Source organism: Camelus bactrianus, chromosome 25 (assembly GCF_048773025.1).
Source record: "Camelus bactrianus isolate YW-2024 breed Bactrian camel chromosome 25, ASM4877302v1, whole genome shotgun sequence".
Classification (NCBI taxonomy): domain Eukaryota; kingdom Metazoa; phylum Chordata; class Mammalia; order Artiodactyla; family Camelidae; genus Camelus; species Camelus bactrianus.
This window is the reverse complement of record NC_133563.1, coordinates 30,056,368-30,079,160: the sequence shown is the minus strand read 5'-3', so window position 1 is coordinate 30,079,160 and position 22,793 is coordinate 30,056,368. Positions and strand designations below refer to the sequence as shown.

Genomic DNA, 22,793 nt, shown 5'->3' with positions numbered 1-22,793 from the left:
TGCCTCTTACTGCAAACTGCATTTTGACTTGGATGACTTATACCTCAGCAAATTCAGATTACTTTTTCCTGTATAAAGACGTTTCACTTAAACTGTTGCAGGGTCTGGAGGAAAACCAGGGTCTTTGGGTTTTTTTCTGTGCATGATATTCTCTCCAGGTTTGCCTAAACCATTCCTCTTTGGCACATGCTCTCCCACCACCTGGACTATCACATGTGAAGCAGCTCCATCACGGTTCTTCACGCAAAGGCGACCGTGCTCTGTGATAACCCCTTGGAAGCAGTTGTGTGTGTGTTGAGTTGCATTTGTGGCTTTGGGTGTGGGCAAGAATTCTAAAGTATTTGTTTCCAGGACTGGAGGGACTTTCCAGTGGAGTCTTTAGCCCAGAAAGATAACTACTTATTGATTTTTCTGATGCCCTGTTTGGGTATGGAAATCAAGCAAGTTGCTATTGATTCTGAAGTGTTCGCGGAGCATCAGTCCCGTAGGACAGAACACTCGGGGGCTGTCAGAGGATGACTTGCATGGACGGTTTGTCGCTTGCATTCACAGACAGCAGAAGGATATTCTTTCCCATCTCAGATAATTGATCACACATACACTTTTTCTCTGTGGAGAATTGCAGGGCACTGCTACCCTGGAACACCTGGGGCTGATTTTTTTTAATGGCATTTTCGGTTTAGATTTTTTTCTCACTGTGGAAGTATAATGTGTATGAACATGTTTGATAGAAAAGAAAATACAAATCTGCTGGGTTTCTGTTTAAACTCTTTCTCGTTGTGTGCATTCTCCATCACACATGGCACACTGCAGTGACATCCGCACGTGTCCCTCCACAGCCTTCCTCCTGCTTGTCTGTTGTCCTCCCTCAGGGAGAGGCCTTTTTCCAGGAGTTCCGAGTGGAGATGCCTGTGTGACTGTTGTGTTTGGGGGTGTTCTGTGCTGCGTGCCTGGTGAGGAGTTGGGGGAGAGCAGTGGCCCCGGAGCAGGAGAACTGGGATGTGACCTCTGCCCTAGGCAGAAGTCGCTTACATTTCTTAGCAAGTCCCTTCATTTCTCAGGACCTCATTTTCTTATCTATGAAACAGAGAAGATGATCTTTACCATGTCTATTTATGAAAGAGTTAGTGGTTATAAAATGAGAGGAAGACTCCTTTGCAGCAGGCTTACCTGGCAGGGGAGACACCATGATGGCCAAGGTGGTTTTCCCAGGGCGAGGCTCATCCATTGCACCCCGGATGTGCTGAGCCCTGCAGTTTCCCCAAGCTGGGGGCTCTCAAGTGCATGATTTGCAGTAGTAAGGGACTGCGTTCGTGCTTTCCTCTCTATTTAAAAAAAAATTCTTTTGCAACCTAAAGTGCATAGTCACACCCTAAGGGGAGTTGATGCCTTTCCCCAGTGACCTTTCGATCTCTTCTGTAGTCATGTGCTGTTGCCTCCCTCGACCTCACTGTACTCTGCACCCATCGAAAGCAAGAAGCCTGGTCTTTAGATTCAGCTCACTTTTCTTCTGTGACTCTGACCGGTCTCAGGTTGTAGATCCCTTTTAACGTGAGGGAAAAAGTGAACCTTCTCTGAATTTAAAAAAAAAAAAAAAACTTGCAAGACAGAATTTTTCAGTCAGTTTTAGGGGCTTTTGGTGCCCTTGAAATTGAGATCAGAACCATTGATTGATATAAATAGTATGTTAGCACATAATATATATGTGTGATTAATACATAAATGAATGGTTACATACATAAGCATTGATTGGAAATATATGCTTAAAAATGTTTTAATGATGAGGATGGATGATCAGAAATAGTCTTGGGAGCACCGGTCCAGAGGGTATGTGCTCAGGCTAGCCTATAGGCTACCCCATCTGCCAGGCCTGCCCCTCCTGGGGTCTTGAGGTTTTATTTTCTCTCTGATTATTTTCCACATAACTTATAAATCAAGAAACTAAAGCCATGAAGGACTACGAGATGCACCCAAGGCCACAAACCCAGTGGCCTAAATAACCTTTGTGTCTCAGTGCGGATGCATGATGAAAGTTTATGAATTAATCGTAAAATGTGGAGCCGTATTTCCTGAAGTACACCTGTTTCTGAGAAAGCTCGGCTCTGTTAGACGATGGGCGCTCATGCTGTGGGACACTGGGGGAGGAAAGGAGTTGGTTGTCTCTTTTCTAGCTCTTCTTAGGGACCAGATCCCAAAGCATTAAAATTACCTTGAGAGCCGTCAGCAAACCGAAGTGTGATGTGTGTTTTATCTGGCAGCTAGGAAGCCTGAATAATGGAGCCAGAAGAGAGAACATTTCTGCTTCTGCCATAATGGAGTGATGTTCAAGTGCCGTTTTAAATGCTGAGTAATAGCCCCGTGGAACTCTGCAGGCATCCTTTCTCAGGCCCTGTTAGTTAATGGATTTGTCAGTGCTGCAGAAATGGGAGTCTGCCCGCTGAGTTTCCAGATAACACCCCAGGGGCTGGATCACATTCTTGCAGAAGCTTGGCTAGAACTTTGAAGGAACAAATCCAAATTCAAAATGACCTTGAAAAATCAGAGGAATCAATCATCCAAAGTGGTATGGAGAAAGACAATTTTAAAAAAAATGTACAAAGGGCTTTCTGCCTCCAAGGATGTTGCCTTTAATCGTAACAATAGATTTGTGCAGGAGGTGGCGGTGGGAGCAGGTGGGGAAACTGGGGCCCAGGGATATGAAAGAACTGCTCATAATCAAGTGGAAATTCTCTCTGAACTGGAGAATGTTATATGTCAGAAAATACAGACTTTGGACTCATAAATCCAGCCTTCATCCCCCAATGACATGGTGTCTATAAAATTAAAACAGGTTGTTTTCAAATTTACAAGATGGATGTTTGGCTTCATGGATTGGCGTGGGAAAGGGGATCTGAGCACTAGTCTGACCATGAACAGGGATGGAGGGCAGTGCTTTTAAACTCAGCATCCCTGGTTCTAGACTGAAGACAGTGAGCTCTAGAGAGACCCAAGGCCCTGTGTTAGTTACGCCGTGTCTCTCCACACTTAAGCAGGCACTAGCTTCTTAATCCCTGGGTACTTGACGGTGCCTCTGTGGTAGGCTCTTGCCTCCTACCTGGAACGGGCATTACCCCAATCTGCTTGCTAACCAGCTGTTCGTTCTTCAGGTTGCTACTCAGTTCCCATCTTTTGTGAAACCTAACCTGCTCCATCCAAGTTTTGCCATGTATTCATTTATTTATCGGATATTAAATGGGTGCCTATGACAGGCTGTGTTAAATAAACAATGTATTTTCATACAGAGGAGAGGAAAGTCAGAACTCTTCCTCATGACATATGACTACATCCATTGCTGATGGATTAAGTATTTAAATATTAAAAGAGTAAAACTGAACTAAATATTAGAAGGTTTTAGGACATTTTAAATAACATTAGAGCCCTTCTTCGTGCTGTATGAATAAATATATTGCATTGGATTAAAGATTTATATGTTTAGAAAAAATGCCGAGTATTAGAAGGTTTTTAGGAGCATAAGCAAGGCAGGAAACCCAAACGTCTTTTGGGTAAAGATTGGTATATTTGACTACATGAAATTTCAGAAGTTCTGTATGACAAAGGACACCATAAAGAAAGTTAAAAGACAAATGAGAAGGGGGAAGTTATAGCTCATGTGATAGAGTGCGTGCTTAACATGCATGAAGTCCTGGATTCAATCCCCGGTACCTCCTCTAAAAAATAAATTAAATAAATAAACTTCATTACCTCCCCCCAAAAAAATTTTTTTTAAAGACAAATGGGAGAAAATATTTGTGACAAATATTACAAAAGATTGCCATCCCTCATGCAAGACAGTTTTCTTACAAACAGGAAAAAGACAAGCAGTGGGAAACTAGGGTACGTGGGGAAATAGGCGAAAAGGAAACGCGAATGGACAGTAAAGTACAGAAAGGTACTCAGGTTTACCGTATTCAAGTTTTTCACATCCATGTGGCAGGAATTAAAAAGAATAATGACATGTGGTGAGTTGATAGAGAAACAGACCGTTTTATATCTGCATTGCCGTTCAGGTTGTGGTTGCTACAACCAGCCTCTTCGGAAAGGCACATGGCAATTTTTTTTTTTTGAACGTGGTAATATTAGTTAAAATCTGAAATGTATGCCCTATTCTTCAGCCATTCTGCTTTTGTGAATATATCCTTCCAGAGCTAAAGTAACAGCACGTAAGAGCTTGTGTGTAAGAATATTTATTGCTGCATTAGTTTCCAGTGGCAAAAATTAGAAGTTTCTCAGTAGGGGGATAGTTATGTAAATTATGGTAGGGCTTATTATGGAATATAGTCACAGTTAAAATAATTAGATTTAATTATATCAAATATCTTGATCTTTATTCAGTAGGAAAAAAGCAAGCCGTGGAGTCTTACATCCAATACCACATTTGGTTTTTTTAAAAGTGAGAAAAGTGGAGAAAATTCTTACGTGTGTGTATTTTTTAAGCATAGAGAAAGTTTACACTCCAGACTATTAACTTTGCTTATTTTAAGGAAATAGGATTGGAGAAGAGGAAATAGTAATCTTTATACATCTGTGTAGTAGTATATGAATTATTTTTGTAATTTTAAAAACAAGTGGAATTAAATTTACAAAAGTGCGATTTGTGCTACAGATAGAGTAAAGAATTTGTCACTTCCCCCTCTCTGCCAGCACTGTGATTTATGACATGCGTTACATGGCTTTATTATTGCAGTTATAGCTCATTGTATTTTCATCCCTGGCACATGGCCCAGGCTGAGTCTTTTTTGAAGGAAGAAAGAAGACTTGTTCCAGGAGAATTCACTACGTGCAATACTGAGCACTAACTATGTGCCAGGCCCAGCGCTGGGAAGTGGGTAGACAACAACAGATTAGGTAAATCTGGGCACCTGAGCATTGCAAGCGATTGAGGAGAGAGTGAATGACAAGCTTGCCTGGGAGGTCACACTTGCATTTGACCTTGAAAGAGGCAGAGTAGGCTGAAACTGTGATGAAGCTTGGTGGACTGGAGAACTTTGGCCTGGTTGAATGATCGTGGTATGACGGTGCATGTATTCTATCCTCCTGAAGATTTTTCTAATATTACGAAAGTGAAATGATAAAAACAAGTTGCTGTGGACTCTTGGCATGTAAAGTAAGTTGCAGAAAGATCCCGGAATAGAAGCTGCACTCCCAGGAAAGAGAGTGTGGTGAGCTAAGGAAGTAAGACTTGCTTTGGAGTGAGGGATGGTACCTCCTGTTTCATAAACACCCAGCATAGGTCAGGGCCTGGCTGAAGCACTTTATAGGCTTTTCTCATCCATTTCACTTGATAACTCTCTCAGGTAGGCATTACTGCAGTTAGGAAAGCAGGGTCAGAGATGATATGGAAATTGCCCTCGGTCCACTCCTGATAAATGGGAGACCTGGGATTTGGTCCACAGTTGTCCTATGTATCCTGGAGCCCTCCAAAAAACAAAACAAAACAAAAACAAAAACATAAACAAAATCACTGTGATGTTGAGATTCTCTTTGAATGTCCATCACATCAGAACTTCAGCTCTTGGTCTCAGGGTGAATGAAATTAAAGATATTTTAGAGACTTGCCATGTACTTTCTAGATGTCATCTGTCGGATTTCACATATGAAGTTGAGGCCAGAAAAGTTAGACCTTGCCTTTTCCAAGGTCGCACATGGCCAGGCCAGACCAGAGGGAAGTTCAGAGCCGCATTTCTGCCCCACCCAGGGCGATGCCTCAGTGAACATTAGGTTCACTGTGCTGGTCACGCTGGGGCTGCTCTTTAGGGGAGATTTATGATGCGTGCCTTCCAGGCCTTCTACGCATTAAATGGAAGTAATGCTTTGTGGTTCTCTATTCTCCGTTGTTACTGCTGCTGCTGTTTTCCCAAAAGAGCTTTCACATCAATAATGACATCTTTACCTCTTAGCAGTCAGCCTCCTGGAGCAGGCTGAGCAGGTATTATTAGACCTGCTTTACAGATGAAGGCCTCTAAGAGCCACAGTCGCCTGGACCAGGGTCATACGGAGGAGGCTGGAGCCAAGACCTGGATCTTCAGGTCCTCCAATCACTTGACATCTGACTCAAATCAGATGATTTCTAGGGGCTCCCACACTTAGGTAAGCGCACTGGCTAGGAGCACAGGCTCGGCGGTCAGCACGTGACCTTAGGCAGCTTCTGCCCTCTCTAAACCAGTTTCGCAACTATAAAAAGGGGATAATGCCAGCATGTTCTTGTGAGCATTGAATTCTCAGGAAAAATACCTAGCACAGTTCCTGGCACATTGAATCATCAAAAATTTAAACTATAATTAGCTATTATTATTATTGCAGTTAATAACTATTAATAGTTATCATCATTATAATTATATCATTGTCATTATTATGGGACAGGAAGTCTGTCTTACTTGCCTTTTTTCCTTAGTGTTTATCATTAAGCCTTTCACACAGTAGATTCCAAATGGATATTTGTGACCCACATTCTGAGGTCCGTGATGGTCCTTCCTGAGTCTGTCAGTGAGAAAGGAAGGGGTTTGGAATCAAGCAAAGCTGGGTCCTAATCTGGCTTCATCATTGAGTTTCACTTTTCTTGCCTATAAAACCACTGACTTGGAGCTTGGGGATGTTCTCTGTGATGGATCCAGCGACACAGTTGGTGCTCAGTAAATGGCAGCAGTAATTGCAGAGACAGAGAATCAAAGGTGGGGTTGGCGCCCCAGTCGGAAGGGTTTGTGAGTTTCCCAGCTTTAAGGTCTAACAGGTGACAGTTAGGCAAACGCCCCTGAGAGAAAGACCTGTACCGTGACTGCTGTGCCTCTGAAGATTCTGCGGGGGGCCTCACTGGACAGGTATACTAGGTATTTTACAAAGAATATTGAATTTTAATGTATCCCCAAGGCCCTTGTTAGTGCCAGCCTCTAGGAATGTAAACCTCGAGTGCAAGCATTGATTTCAGAGTATTGTTGGAAGCCCCTGCCTCCTGGCCCAGGATGGGTGTCTTGCTGTGGTCACCATCGTGTGGTCCTTGTCGTCATAAAAATCTGATCGTATGCCATACAGGGTCTTATTTAATCTCCACGATACCTCTGTGAGGTCAGTACCATTATTACCTCCATTTCACAGATGGGAATGAGGTTTAGAAAAAGGTAAAGTTGCTTGATCAGTGCACCACAGAATGTATGCGATAGACTTGAGATTTGAACCTGGGTCTGTCCCACTTTAAGACATGGAGAAAAGTCCCCAGCTCTGAGATTTAAAATCTCTCATTTAAGTTCCCTTACTTATGAGTTGTTTGACCTCGGAGCATATATTTTTGTGTCTACGCAATGAGGATGATAACAGTACTTACCTCATAGACTTGAAGTGCTGTGCGTGAAGTGCTGTGCGTGAAGTGCTGAGCGCAGGGGCTGGTGTGGATTGAGGCTCAGCGGCCCAGCTATTAGCAATGTTACTCCTGGAGTAATAAATCACCACTTAGGCATCGCTGTGGCGACTGAGTGCTGGGATGTAGGTAAAGGCCCTTTCGAGCCATGTGGAACATGCAAGGTGATTCGTGTATGTTAAGTCGTCTCTCAGCAGAAATGCCAGCAGGTGAAATCCTGACTAAGTGGCCCTTTCTGGTCCAGCTGGTAAACTGTATTATTTTGTTCTTTTATCAGAGCTGAAAGAAGTCACTCAGCTCTTAGAATTATCTTGCATTCTGCAACAGTACCCTGGATGCCAGAATTTCCCTGCAAGTATCGGAAAAGCATGGGTCCCTATAATGGATGAATCATATTTCTCCCTCACCCTATTTTTTTTCTTTCATTTTATCTTTCCTTCAATCTCTGTCCTCACCTGCTTCACCAGCCCCTACTTTACCAGCTTCCCAAAAGCTATCAAGCACTGGGGTAGAGCAGAGACAGAGCTTGTCCTGCTGTCTGACATGTCCTGAGGCTGTTTTTTTTTTTCTCCCCAGTCCCATCCCGGCCTGTGACAGTGCTCCCCCAGCCAGAGCCTTTAGTTCCCTCTCCTTCCCTAAACCCCGGAATTTACATGTATATGTATGAATGTGTGTGTACATACATATATATACACACACGCACACGCACACACACATAGAGGACCCACGATCTGGTCTGTACTTATCCAGGCTCACCTTCTGCCTCTCTCACCTCACATTTTTTTGTTTCATCTGCCCAGTAAGCATAATTCTTCCCTTGCAGAGTCCAGAACTCTGTGAAAATTGGGTCAGAGAAGGTTCTCGACCAACTTCCGGTGGACCCCTCTCTGCCTTGGCCAAGTCCATCTTATTTTTTGATGGGTCTGTCAAACTGAGAGCTTCTCATAATACTTTCTGACTCCTGTGTGAAAATCCAAATTCAGGGTCGTGGCTGTGTCTAGGGAGGGTGGGAGGGAGGAGATTGGGGTTGGGTAGGGGGACAAGGTGCGGGAGAGAGGAAGTATTCTGCAGTATTTTATTTCTTAATTGGTCGGTGGGCACATGGGTATTTTGTTAACTAATGATTTTGATTTGTATCATCTGAAATATTTCATAATTTCAGACAAAGAAAGCAAGCCTGCCACCTAGGTTTTACCTCTGAGACCCTTCCCAGGAGAGCAGTGAAGCAGGCGGCTGAGCCCTTTCTTGCTGGCCTCCAGAAGCGGAAAGGGGTGTCAGGTGGAGTGGGATGCTCAGGGGCGAGGTGAGGCTCTTTGGCCTCAGACAGAGGGTATCAGGGGTGGCTCCAGCTTAGAGGGAGATCAGACATGTGCATCCTGTCTGTGCAGCTGATGCGGCCTTTGTGTTTCTCTGAGCCGATTCTCTGAGTGAACCTAGGCAGTAACCAGAGCTGTGTTTTATCTTTTTTTAATATCTCAGCCTGAAATGCTGACATACCCTGTGGGCACCATGCATTTTTAATGTGGTGATGATGAGAAGGCTGCTGGGGCCTCGTTTCGTTTCACTGTGCGTCGTGATGCTTGTTTCCTTCGTCGTGTTTAGACCCCCTTCCAGGACGTCCCCCAGTCCCAGCTCGTGCTGTTTCGTGGTGCCCATTGCTCCCATGCAGTTACTGAGGGTGTGTTTGAGAGTGAAATATTTCTAAATTTCATCTCAATTATTGAACAGCCTAGGAGATTTAAGAAGTGAATGCTGCTTAAATTCCTGAAAAACAAATCGACAAATCCAAGTCAACAGCTCGTTACTGAGTCTTAGCTTCCTAGGCTGAGCTCACTGAAACACATGCGGTGGGGTTTGTTGGGTGGGGCTGCAGAGGTCAGCCAGAGGGAATCCCTGCCTCTCGTGGTCTGGGGGTATGGAGAGTTGTACTTACACGAATATGATACGATATGGTGGAAAATACTGCAGTAGAGATACAGAGAATTAGGGTCAAGGAAGGATCATTGCCACCGAAAGGAAGGCTTTCAAAAGAAAGAGCTGATGTTTGAATTAAGCCTTTAAAGGTATGATTTTGATAGATACTTTTTTGTTCATTTATTTGTTTAATAAACATCAGACATCCACTGTGGGCCTCCGTACAGAGTCGCACTTCCCTGTAGTCCATGGCAGAGGAGGAGACAGGTGCAGAGCTGAAATTCACACCACCTCCACTCACAGTTCCTTGGTCAGTGCCTTATTGCTTCAAGGTGTGGAGACGTCAGTACTCCTTTCCATAAGCCTGCAAGGATTGGGAACCTGGGTGTCCGTGACGAGTGGCAGTGTCTCCCATGACTTAACAGGATCACACTGGGTTGCTATACTGAAAACAGACTGTAGGGGAACATGAGCTTTGACAAAGAAGCTTTGCAGGAAATTTTGCAGTGATCCAGGCAAGAGGTGATGTTACAAAAGGTTGATAGCCTTGTGGGTGGGGAGACAGTGTCAGATTTTGGATATATTTTTAAAGATCGAGGCCAGTGGATTGCATCTGGGATCTGAGAAAGAAAACTCAAGTATGACTTGCTGGGTTTCAGCCTGAACAACTACAAGAATGTGTTTGCCCTTAACCCGCTGAGATATGGAAGACTGCAGGAGGAGGAGAATGGGGCAGAGCATAGTTATCGCGCATCTTAGTGGAGACGCTGAACAGGCAGTTGGTTGATATATGTCTACATTTCAGGGTTGGATCTGGGCTGGGGGTACCGGTTTGGGAATTGTCAGCTCATAGAAGTCATTTAAAGCCATAAGGTTTGGTGTGAGCCCATGAGAGTGAGCATGGACATGGAAGAGAAGAGGACCAAAGACTGAGGTCAGGGAGATGAAGGGCCGGCAAAGACACTGGTGAGGAGCTGCCATGAGGTGCGAGGACAGTCAAGAGAGAGCGGTATCCTGGAAGCCAAACAGAGAAAGTGCTTCCGAAGAGGGAATTACCATTGCTTTATAAAGTGTTCATTCTGTTGAGAAACTTGCGTATATTTTATTGCAGCTCATGAGCACTGCAGTCTTGTAAGGTAGATATTAGTCTGCATCCCATGGATCAGAAAACTGAAGCTCAGAGTGGGGCAGTTTATTCACAAGTGTTAATACTGCTGTGTGCCAGCTAGGATAGTAGCCATGGAAGTTAAAAAGCTAAAGGTAGCAACGTCATAGGTGGTGAAACCAATCTTGCAATCTAGGTCCATCTGATCCACACCTGCACATTTTGCACCAGGAGTTAATATGTGAAGAAGCATCTTACAAATGCTATTCCTCAGACCTGGGGCTTAGACAAAAATTAAAGGAAATTAGATTAATTGCAGAGAAAAAAACATTAGAATCTGTGGATGTTTCTTTTGCATTCCAAGGTTGATTTTCTAAGGAGAATTTTCTCCTTGTTTGCTGAACATCGTAGTCTCTTAATGTCTTGGAAGCATGATGATAATTTGACCCCTCAATGTGTGGGGAGTCCGTGGATTAATTGGGATATAAGTGAACTCAGTGCTCTGATAGAAATGGGGAAACCGCCTTTGATTGAGTGAGAACCCTCAGTGTGCTGCTAACCACCTTGCAGACATGTTCAGTTAATAATTGATGCAGTTTCTCTTTGCTTTCCTTTTGAGAGTTTCTAGTGATCAGTGTTCAGAGTAAATCGTTGTTATGGCAAACTCAACTCCTCTTTTTCTTTTTTTAGATCATGTACAAAATGAAGAAAACTATGCACAAGTTCTTGATAAGTTTGGGAGTAATTTTTTAAGTCGAGACAACCCAGATCTTGGCACCGCCTTTGTCAAGTTTTCGACTCTTACAAAGGAACTGTCCACACTGCTGAAAAATCTGGTAAGCCACTTCCTAAGTGATTTTTTAAAATTACAGCCTGATCAAAGTGTAGTAAGATCATAAAGGGAACAATGTAATAATCCTCTCCCCAGTCCTCAGTCTGGGGGGCAAAAAATGAAATAAAGTAAAAATAAAAAACTTTTCCAGTCCTTAGTCGCATTTAAGGAAAATAACATTGTAAAATGCCTAGAATCTGTACCTCTGGCTCAGCTGGTAACAGGATAGGTTTTTAGATTCTGAGAGAAACTGGTTAACCTGAATTCTCTTCCACATTCTCCCATCGCTTTGTTTTTGTTTTTGTTTTTAGATAAATTTTAGCAGCTCTTGCCTTTCAATTAGTTGAAAGAGTGATGATGACTTCTGTGTCGAGCATAACCTGTGACCCTTCACTTGTATGAAAACCATCATTCATTTTCGCCTTTGATTTACAAATAATTAACCTCTCCCAACTCTCCACATCTTTTTAACCCTCTACCAAGAAAAAGATTTTAAGATTTGGGGACTCTCTGGTTCCAGAAGTAGTGACAGGAAGAATCCCTAGAAATTGGGGACCCTAGAGGTGCTGACCCTGGGAGGCAGGCACAGAGTGGGGCTGGGAGGACCCATTTGCCAGGTGGTGTCTGGGCGTCCCCAAATTGTACCCCACCTTCCCTCCCTCCCTCGTCCTTATTCTTTGTTCATGCCAGGGGAGGTTCATTCTGTGTAGCGTCACCACCACCACACTTATGCACGAGTTAATTTAATCAAGTCTCTTTCCCCCTAAGTCCCAAGAGACAGGGGCACAGGGAGGTTGAAAAGTGCCAAAGGAAAACTTTGCTGTACTTTCATAGGCCTTTTCCCAAAGAAGAGGAGCTATTTCCTCCTCTTCCTCTCCCAGTCTCTCAGTATTGCATCTTAGCCTCCTTTGAAGATCCAGAACTCAGGCTTACGATGTCTTGACCCTGGGTCGGTTGCTCATATCAAATAGACAATCCATGGTCTTATGTGAGACTCTTTGTCACAAATCTAGATGGCTAGATTTCAGATGAATGCACCCTGCTGGAAAATGAAAGCTACCTTTCTGTAGTAAATTCACCTAATTATTTGACCAATCAGAATATTCTTTTTTTATTCGTATCTCACTAGATAAATATATGTATGTGTGTGTCTGTCTTCCTGACAACTTAATTCTAATTGGTGGTTTGTACCATTGAATTAGTCTTACACAGTGACAACAAATCTTAAAGAAAATAAAGGTTGAAAATAGAAATATGTCTTCTTTTCAGAAACTCGAGAAAGGGTAATTCTAAACTTAGGACTTATGTGATTTCTACACTTTGGGGTTTATTTGACAAGCCCATGGTACTTCTATAAATCTTAGATTATTTAAATCTCTTTAATTCAGTTGGGGCCTCCCATTTCTCCTTCCTCTGGGTACTGCCTGCCTTTTCGTGGGTGGAAAGGAAGTGAAACAAGACTGACAGTTCGCTTTGGCCGTAACTGTGAAAGCCCACTGGCTCGGGGAGGAAGTTGTGTTTTCCTGAGACAGGCGTTTTCGCGGGAATATCTTGCTAACCTCTAGTTTCCAGGAAATCAGATGTATCAGGCTTAAGTCAGTAGTCATCCCTTCCCCGTTTCCTGGCCAGTCCATTTCTGCACGTCCCTGCACCGTAGGTTCCTTCAGTAGGGGGATTTGTGTGTGGAGTTACGTCGTCCACACAAGTCAGTGGCCGCTTGAGCGTCATTCATTGCCTACGTTTGCTCTCATGAACCCGGCAGTGTGCTCTCTGTGGGGTTCTCACTTAGCAATTTACAGGAATCTTGTGGTGATTATGCCTTTAATCCAGATGAGGAAACTGAGGCACGTTGAGATTATGTGACTTGTTCCAGGCATGCTGTTCGCGTCTGGATTCCCAGCATTCTGTCTCTGAAGCCACTGTCTTTCCCAGACGACGCTGTACCTCCCCTGTCACCCCGTGTTCTGGTTGTCATCTTTCCCCAACTAGAGGTGCTGATCTAGAGAACCCCTAAACATACCCCTGGCTGCAGGCTCCTCTTTCCATGTCTCCCCGAGTTTTAAGGAGTAGAAGTCTAAGAAAGATCTGAAAGAAATTGTTGGAGGATTTTTCAATCAATTAGAAGAAAAAAAAAAAAAAACAGAACAATTTTCCCCTGAAAAAGGGTGGTGGCATTTCCAGTGAGGGAGCAGACAGGACAATTGGTTTGTGCTGTAGCTGGTTACTGAGGGAACACTTCTGACTGAATATGGGCAGTCCCAGGGGTTTATACAGCCCCACAGCGGTCAGCAGCTTGCTGCTTCCCTTTTTATGTTTTGCCAGGAGAGGGAAGCGCAAACCAGGCAGATTGAGAGGGCCACACCCTGGCCCTGGAGCAGCGGGTGCAGAGGACGCCAGGTCCCTCAGGGAGGGAGGGGTTCTGGGTCGACTGTAGCACCTGCAGGCCCCAGACGAGTTTAGGGGAGCACCCCCATGGAAACCTGTTTTTCTCAAGAGATTCCCGAAAATTGTATTCTCTTAGGCTACTGAAAGCTGGAAACATTAAGCAATACTAGATATAGTTGAAATTCAAAGAGTAAGATAAAAGAAAGTACCTTGGTATTTTTTAGATTTTCTCATTTGTATCCTCAGTCCATCCAGCAAATACCAAATGTCTACGATAAATCCTGGAAAATGTCATTTTCTAATTAAGACATTGCTTATAATGCAAACTTTAATAGTTCATATTTTAAAATGAATTATTACTTTTTTTGGTAGAGGAAAGGGTAGATTTGGATTCATGTCTAGCTTTCTGCTTTTGACTAACTCTAGAAAGGGAAAACTTCCGTTATCTGTGTTACTTCTAAGCGATCAGTATTGCACGTGTATTGTGTTCAGGAGTTTCTGGAGGGTTGGTGACTCAGTCCCCATTTAGATGTTTGTTTTTCTAAACTTTCAGTGATTAAGGAAGGTATGATGATCAAGTGAGGTGTTACGTGAGAACTCCTGCCAGCTGCACAGATGTTGGTGTTAACGTCACGTGGGCTGAGGCTGGTTTTTATCAGCCACCTTCTAACTCTTACCTAACGAACGTCGGAGGACCGCACAGAGGACTGCAGTTGTAGCTGACGGCTCTGTGACCTCACGTCAGTCCTGCACCAAGCCAGATTTAAAGGAACTTTTTTTTTTTTAACATGTTTTATTGATTTATAATCATTTTACAATGTTGTGTCAAATTCCAGTGTTCAGCACAAAAAGGAGCTTGCTTTTCTTCCTGCCCTTGCTCTCCACATACTAGAAAATCGTTTTTATAAAAAGTTGTTTTACCTTATGGTATAGGATGGGAGAGGCTGTGACGTGTAAGCAGTAGGAGGAATATGGGTTTTGATCTCAGTCAGACCCGGAATCCCAGCTCCCAGCTTACTGGCTTTCTGGCCTAAGGCAAATCACTTAACTTCTCTGATGCTAATTTCCTTACCTGTAAAAAGAATTAGTAGTATCTGTTTCTTGGTAGTGTTCGGACTCACTAAGCACAATGCCTGACATATGGAACTCGTTTAACAAATTCAAGCTTTTATCATTATTTACATCTTCTCACTTGATCTCTATGGCAGTTCCCATGTGATGGCAAATGTGGATAGTCATATCCCATTTTACAGATCAGAGCATCACATCTTCTGAAAATAATATGCCTGGGAAGTCGTGGAATTAGGGCTTGAGCTCAGGGGAGTTCCCTGACTACAGATCATGCACATGTGAATTCAGCAATGCTCCCCCCTCCCCAAATTACAAAGTAACGGCATTGCCTTTGTAGACCATGGCTGCTAACGGCCACTCTGACGTGATGACTGGAACCCGTACCAGTAGGTCCACGTCCTCCATGTCCTTTTTGTCTTTAGGTTACTAGGTGCTTTCTTCTCTGCTTTTTCCTCTTTGATTGCCCTCATCAGTGAATTACACACTTTGTATGGAAAGACCGTTAGCCAGTAGTTCTGAAATTTTTTGGTGTTAGGACCCCAATTGTAAAAATGATTGAGGATACCAAAGAGTTTTTGTTTATTGTGGACTATTTCTAGCCATATTTACTATCTTAGAATTTAAAACTGGTAAACGTTTTAATGTATTAATTAACGTTTTAATGTATTAATTCATTTTGTTGCATTAAGTCGCTTTGGTTGAAGTAGACAAAAAGTTACAGCCTTGTACAGTTCTGTGTATTGGGAAGAGAGAAAAAGACTCTAAGAGCCTTTTCAGGTAATTATCAGTATTTTTCTTTGATACTACATCAAAACTTTACAAGTGGTGGTTTCTTAAAAGTTAGTAGCAGTGTGAATCTGAAACCATATAAATGAACTTTAAGGATTTGGAAACTCAAGCCCATGGTGATAGAGGTTTTCCAAAATTTTAACTTTGCTCTGAAAGCTCCAGTTTTATCGATAACAACAAATACTGTCACTTGTTTACCTTGTAATGACAAGTAGCTCATTTTCAAGAAAGTGTTTGCCAGATACCCAAGTCTCAGTGCCACAGTTTGTCAGACATTCTTTCAAGGAAAAGAAAAATGATATTCCACTAAAAAAACTAACAAAACCAGCTAGTTCAGCTTGCAACTCAAAAAATTGCATACATGCCTCTTCTCAAGCTAACCATCGTATTTTGTTATGCCCTGGAAGTTCATTACTTCTTGTGCTTCTTCCTCTTTCATCAAACAGAATATGAAAAAGATGTACACAAGGGTTGGTATATAATGAAATCAGTCATTTTTATTTCATTATGGGTGTTCTTAAATGAAAATAGCCTTTTTTTTTTTCTAACTGTGAGAGCACGACCATGAGGCTCCAGTCCAGTGCCTTGCATCACATGAAGGCATCATCAGCAGTTTTACCTCCTTGACTTCTGCACAATCAGTGCAAATGTCAAGACAGTGAACAAGTCAGATAAAACCTCTTAGTGTTATTATAAAAATACTTTTGACCTTGGGGACCTCTCGGGACCTTCAGAACCACTGGCATCAGAAATCAATGGCTTTGTTATAAGTCCAGCCCTGCCACTGAGTGAGTTAACATTGCCTGACTTATAAACGTGAACTTCCTCTCTAGGGGAATGAAGGAGAGTACCTCCCTTCCTACCCTGCTGCTTGTGTGAGGATCAGACCTACCACCCATGTAAGAAGCTGTGTAAACTGCAAAGTCCTTGCGTCATATACGCTGAACTTTTGATATATTGGTAGACTATGTTAATATTGATACTAATGTGGCATTAATGGCCACTGCAGGGACTTTATTGGTGTATTTTCTTCTTATTATAAAAGAATACATGCTTAGTGGGAAAAATTTAGAATACAAAGAGAAAGTTGCAGGTTCTCGTTTATAATGAGATAACCTTTGCTGATATTTCAGATTTTTCTTTCTAGTACTCTTTTCAGCACTCCCTGACTCCACCCTGATGTAGATGAAATCACATGTCCTCAGCAACTTTGTATTTCTGTGGATTTCACTTAGTGTTGGCATTAGACCATATGCACTTTCCTTGGTTGGGACAAGTTACAGATTCGGAAGCTCTAGAGAATGACTTTTGAAAGAATTCCCTGTGATGGATTCCTCATCCCTGGCAGTTCAGCCCTCGTCCCTTCCCTATTGCGATAGCCAATGCCAAGATGTCTGCTGCTGTGAGCACCTGGGAATGTAGGTAGTCGGCCAGAAGGAAGATCAGAGACTTTCCTGTCCAGTGGGACTACCCAGGTACATTCATGTTCTTTATACCACTGTGCCTTTTGACACCTTTAAGTGAAAATAAGAAGTTCCATAAAACAGTAATGTTTAACAAGATAACCTTGCCATTTATGGAGTTTTTTGATTAAAATCTAAGTCATCCAAAAGAGAGAGAACAGATCAGTGGTTACCAGGAATTGAAAGAGGGGGTAAGTGTGTGACTATAAAGGACGATTTCAAGGGAGTTCCTTTGTGTTATGGACCAGTTCTCTGTCTTGACTGAGCTGTAATTGTACTGTAGCTATACGTGTGGTAAATTTCACAGGAATATACACAAAGAAATGCAAAAAAAAAAGTGCATGCAGAAACTGGTGAGTGTTAGGTAAGCTCTGTAACCTGGTTGATCATGCTGTGCCTGTGTTGATGTCTAGGTTTTGATGATGTGGTTTACAGCACATCTAACATGTTACTGCTGGGAAAAGCAGGTTTATGGGTACAAGGGACTTCTCTGTACTATTTTTGCAACTTTTTACATGTCTAATTTTTTTTCAAAATAGTAAGGTTAATAAAAATATAAATTATCAGAGAAAGAAAGTTGGGGAAAGTCTTTAATAATATAGCTATTGCTGGGGAAGTCATTAATAATATATTGTAATCTATTGTTACATAAACATTTCAGAATAGAACAAATGCAAACACCAAACTCTCACCTGTCTGCTCCTCCTTCAGACCACTTCCTATTCCTTTTAACTGATACAGGTTTTCTAAACCAGCCTTTCTCTGTCTTTGGAATTTTTCCCTCTCGTTGAAGACCTTAATGTGGTCACTGTTCTTCGGAGGTTGAAGTGATTAGCTGTTTCCTCCCAGAAGTGAATTTGTTCATCATGTTTGAATATGTCTGGGGAATGCTGCCTCTTAGTGGTGAGAGACCAGAGAACCGTGGACGTGATCTATTTTGTTAATAGATGTTAATGTTTTTAATGTTTGTGGTGAGGTTTTAAGTGTGTAGGCTTCCCTGTGAAGTTATCTTTTGTAGGTTTTGTTCATAGTCTGTGCTTAATAGGTAATAGCATTTTAAAAAAATCATTAGAAATATTTCTTTAGTTGACTTACCAGTCTGTCTGAATTCATCCCCCAGTTGAAAAGATGCCTTCCCAGTCAAAGTCAGCTCCAGCCAGAGCAGATTATTTGTTGTTCCTGAGCACAGGCTGTTTCTTGCTTCCATGTCTCTTTTTACATTTGCTTCCTTCCACTTCAGATGCCCTTTAGTTAATATAGTAATGATAAAGGCTTCCTTGTAAGGGAAGAAAAAAGAAGAGGAAAACCAGGATGATCTTGAATTTTAACTAAGTATTTTTTGTTTTTCATTTGATTAAATATACAGTACCAAAATTACGTTGTCTTTTTTTTTTTTTTTTAACTATTACAAGGAAAGCAGTGAAGTGAAGTCAATACTTGCTACACAGTGCAGGGTCCGCTCTGCACCCAGTGTCAGGCCATCTTCCTGTGATCCTGGCAAAGAAGTTAAGGAGTCAACAGAGCATTGCATCCGTTTAATTACCAAACCACAGAAATGGGACGGGAAGGGAGTAATTGGTGGATTGAAATAGATTCTTGTGGGCAGAGGAAAACCATTACCCAAGAGCCCCAAAGTAGCAGTAGTTTCAGAAATACATGTAAAGGCTCTTTTAAAATAGTAAGGGGTGCCCAGAAGGATTCTGGTACAGCCAGGGCTCTGTGTTTCTGACTCCTTCTCTTCCCTGAGCCTTTGGACAGTTCCGTAGCTTGCGTGAGAGCTGAGCCTCCTGTAACAGAGAGCAGTTACTGCTTCAGAGCTTTGAAGCAAAGCAAAGATTTCTTCAGCTGCATAGCATTTCCTGTTTGCAGTCTCTGACTGCAGCGTATGGTGGTTTGGGTTAAGGATTTTTTTCTTCCCCCTTGTATGAGAATAGCTGGAAATGTGCAAGTTGGATCTAGATTTGTAGCAAGTAGATTATTTCTCAAGTTCTTTGAAGCAGAAAGGTGTCGAGGGCATGGGTATCCTTAGGAGTAAATTGGTAGTCCCTGGGTGCTCTGGAGTATAGAATACATTTTTAAAACCTCATCGTTTTGCAGAATGGTAGTCCATGATTGGAAAGTTTCAGCATTTGATCTGCCAGACATCCCCTCATGTCCTGAGATGGTTCACTGCCAGTTAGTAATGTGGGATGTTTCGTGAAATGAGATCTGACCATGTGGGTGGGAGAGTGGATAGGAAGGAGATTTTGTTTTTCCCTTCTGTTATTAAAGTTGTACATGTTCACTATAAAAACTTCAGCAATATGGAAAATTTTAAATAAAACAAATATAATTGTGTAATTCCAACTTGTAACTATTAATGTAATACTAATATTATGCCACAATTTCATAGATTTATACACAGAGAGAAATAATTTATACATACAGACAAATACATGCTTTTGTATTTGTGTGTGTGTATTACCCAAGTCCACAAACTCTTATCCAGAGTCCTTGGGGTTAGATGTTTCTTCCAGATTCAGAATTTCAGATTCCAGAAGGGTGACAGGGTACCATATACTACTTAGTGCCCCCTAGTGACTTCTCAGGTGAATAGTTAACATGAAGTGGGGTAAATTATGAGTCACACCTCAGTTCAAGACCAAGCTAACCAAGTGAAGTCAGGAAAGGTCAGGTTTTGCTACTGAAGCAGTTTTGTTTTATTTTGTTTTGTTTTTAAACAACTTGTTTTATACATATATTTTGCAAACTTTTTTAGAAACTTGTTTAGCTCTCCATGACCATACAAATAAAATTGCCAAATCACTTTAATAGGCTATGTAGTATTTCACAGTTTATAACTAAACCATAGTTCCCTATATATAAGGATTTGAATTCTACATTCATCAATACAGGTGTGCCTTGTCTTAAATACATCCAGTATACAGAAACCCTGCTATTCCCCAGGCTGAATTTTAATATGGTTTCTTTTTCTTTTTCTTCGGAATTTCAAGGATTTTCAATTAAAAATGTCTTAAATAGGAAGTTCAAATAATGTGTTTGAAGTAGGACTGGTTTTCATCTTGTGAATTTTATATACAGTGAATAACACTTTTCATTTAAAGTGTGTGTTTGTGGTTATGTGGCTATCAAGTGTTATTCCACTCACAAAGCAGCATTTTGATGCTAAAAGAGACTTAGGTTTTAGAGCTCTGGTTCTGTGAGAGAGGACAGAAGAAAAAGGAGGGAGAGACGAACTGGCCCTTGCTGGAGGAAAGAGGTTCATGAGCCAGAAGAGAGGACTGAGTGTGGAGGAGAAAGCCTCAGATTGATGTCAGAATGCTTTAGGACATCCCTAACATTTGCTTTTCAGCATCTCTTTTAAGAACAAAGATAGATCTGGTCTCACCCTCAAAGTCTTCGGGCAGGTAAAGTTTTCATTGTTTTAATGGTTAACTTCTGTTTATACATATAATACTGACAACAGAAGCGTGCATTTATAGTGTGCTTACTACCTGTCAGGCAGGGTTTTAAGCACCTTGCATGTTGTATTAGCTAGGATAGGGGACGGTGTGCTGCAGTAATAAGTTAACCCCCCGATCTCCACGGCTTAACGTAGTGGAGGTCTATTTCCTCCTCATGTCCCCATGTCTACTGACAGAATCTGCTCTACAGCAGCAGTAATTCAGAGATGTAGGCAGAGGGAGCACCCCCCCCCATCTCAGCAGGGTTTGCCACGCAGAGGAAGAGGAGAACTGGAGAATCATATGAAGACCTGTCACAGCTTTCCCTGATGTGTTAGTTGTTTGATTTAAGCTGTGTTCTTGGCCCCACTTGCAGGGGACCAGAAATAGAAGGGAGCAAATGGAGTATTGCTGTTTCTGCCTTATCTGTATGAGGCCTCCTTTGGCCTTCACATCGACCCTGCCATGTAGTCACCATAATCATCCTTACTTAACAGCTGAGAGTACTGAGTCACCGAGAGCTAAGTAGATACTGGAAGCAGCCTTCAAACCCAGGCAGCCTAGTCCAGAGTCCATAAGAGCCCCCTTGACTTTCTCTCAGAAGATGTGGACATCCTTTTGTGGACATAACATACAGTTTACTTTTAGTTTTTTTCAGTACAAAGTATTGATTTAAAGAACAGCAAGCAGAGCAACGGCATAGATGTTGCGAGAGTAAAGCAGACACTGTTTTGAGATAACTAGCAGCCTTCTGTCTGCACACTCTTGGTCCCAGAACCCTCCAGTGCTCCTTCTAGGCCCAAATCTCGTGAAAAGCAAATGCAGATACTTTCTTGGCTCAGAGAATTCTGCCAAACTCAGCCTCACACACACTTCTTTGACCTTTTCCTCTCTTCCTTGACGTCCCACTGCCATCCCAGGCGAGGCCTCATATCTGGAGTCTCCCAGTCTGCCGACCTGCTTCACGTTAAGTGTTCTGTCTTACTAGCTTTGGCTTTCTCTGCAGAACGTGGCTTCTCTTTACCTCCACTTTCTGTAGCCCTCCGACAGGGCCACCCACCCCAGCCCAGATTCATGGGCGGGCACTACAGCCCAGCCGGGGCACCTTCTCCTGGGCTGACACCAGCCAGCCCCGGGGGAGCATGGATTAGCAAGGGGAGCATGGCTGGCTCTCGGGCTCCACTTGTACCTGCCAGGTGGGTCTGAGCCGTGCACGCCCTGTGCACTCTTGCTCAGCGGCCAGGCTGGGCCCAGTGCATCTGTTCCCTCTTGCCTGGGAACGGGAATATCAGTGTGAGGCACCTTTCCTAAGGGTTTTTCCTGAAGCGCAAATCCCATGCCTCGTTCTTTGATGGGAGTTCTAGAGTGCAAAACACGACATAATACCCTTGGAGATTTACAGTTGCACATTTGTATATGGAAAGCTGGAGACACCCTGCAATGAAAGAGACCTGTCCAACTCAGTGCTTTCCTAACTTGCTTGACCACAGACTTTCTTATTGTATAAGAAACGTGATCTTCCCGTGGCCCCACTTTGAGAAACACTCATTTAGATGTTTTGCTGAATCAGGTGATCCATTCATTTGTTGCTTGTTTTAATTTTTTTTCCATTTCACATCTCCTCTTCTAGAATTTATTTCTTACTTAATATTTCAGTATATAACTTCGAAGGACTTTAAGGGGTTTTTTTTGGTGTATATGTGTGTATATATTTTTTTTTTTTTTAACTGAAGTATAGTCAGTTTACAGTGTGTCAATTTCTGGTGTGCAGCACAATGCTTCAGTCACACATGAACATGCATGTATTCATTTTCAAATTCTTTTTCACCACAAGATATTGGACATAGTTCCCTGTGCTCTACAGTGTGAACTTGCTGTTTATCTATTTTATAAATATTAATTAGTATCTGCAAATCTCAATATGTTTCCTTATTTAGACTTTTCCTCTATATTTTAGCTCAAAGCCCTCCCTTTGGTACCTTTAGGTTTCAACCTGGAGAAGTGGCCTATTGATTTCTGTTGAGAACTAGTAGCTTACTACGTCTTCCACTAAAAATGAACGGCCCTTTTATTGACTTATTGCCCAGCTGTGTTAAGCAGTGGAAAGTTCAGAGGGCTGGCAGAGAAGCATGACTTCAAGGTCAGTTACAACTGTTTCCCAAGCTGGATCACTTATCCGTTCTCTCACTCGTTCATCCAGAGAGCAAGGGTATCAAGAAAGGCTTCCTGGAGGACAGGCCCTGGACCTGAGCTTCAGATAATTGATAGATGTTTGTGAAACTCTTCTCTCGGGCCTGCACAGGCTCTTTTCCTTAAACAGAAACATACACAGCATTCGGCATTGGTTGATGCACCTGATATATAAGAGTGGGGTGAAATCAATACTTCGGTATTTTAAAAATGA

At 42.4% G+C, this 22,793-nt stretch overlaps 1 protein-coding gene and 1 non-coding gene across 8 annotated transcripts in view; both read left to right on the top strand.

Moving 5' to 3' along the window:
• The window catches only part of ASAP1 (ArfGAP with SH3 domain, ankyrin repeat and PH domain 1), a 312,023-nt gene that overhangs the window by 194,598 nt on the left and 94,632 nt on the right, over positions 1-22,793 (top strand). For all 7 annotated transcript variants that reach the window (XM_074353079.1, XM_074353081.1, XM_074353075.1 and 4 more), the window contains one exon: positions 11,097-11,242. In XM_074353079.1, the coding sequence (XP_074209180.1) occupies positions 11,097-11,242 (146 nt within the window). The remainder of the gene's footprint in view (positions 1-11,096; positions 11,243-22,793) is intronic.
• Positions 1,163-1,326, top strand: LOC123613573 (U1 spliceosomal RNA). The gene has a single exon (XR_006720943.1). It is a non-coding gene; the product is annotated as a U1 spliceosomal RNA (small nuclear RNA).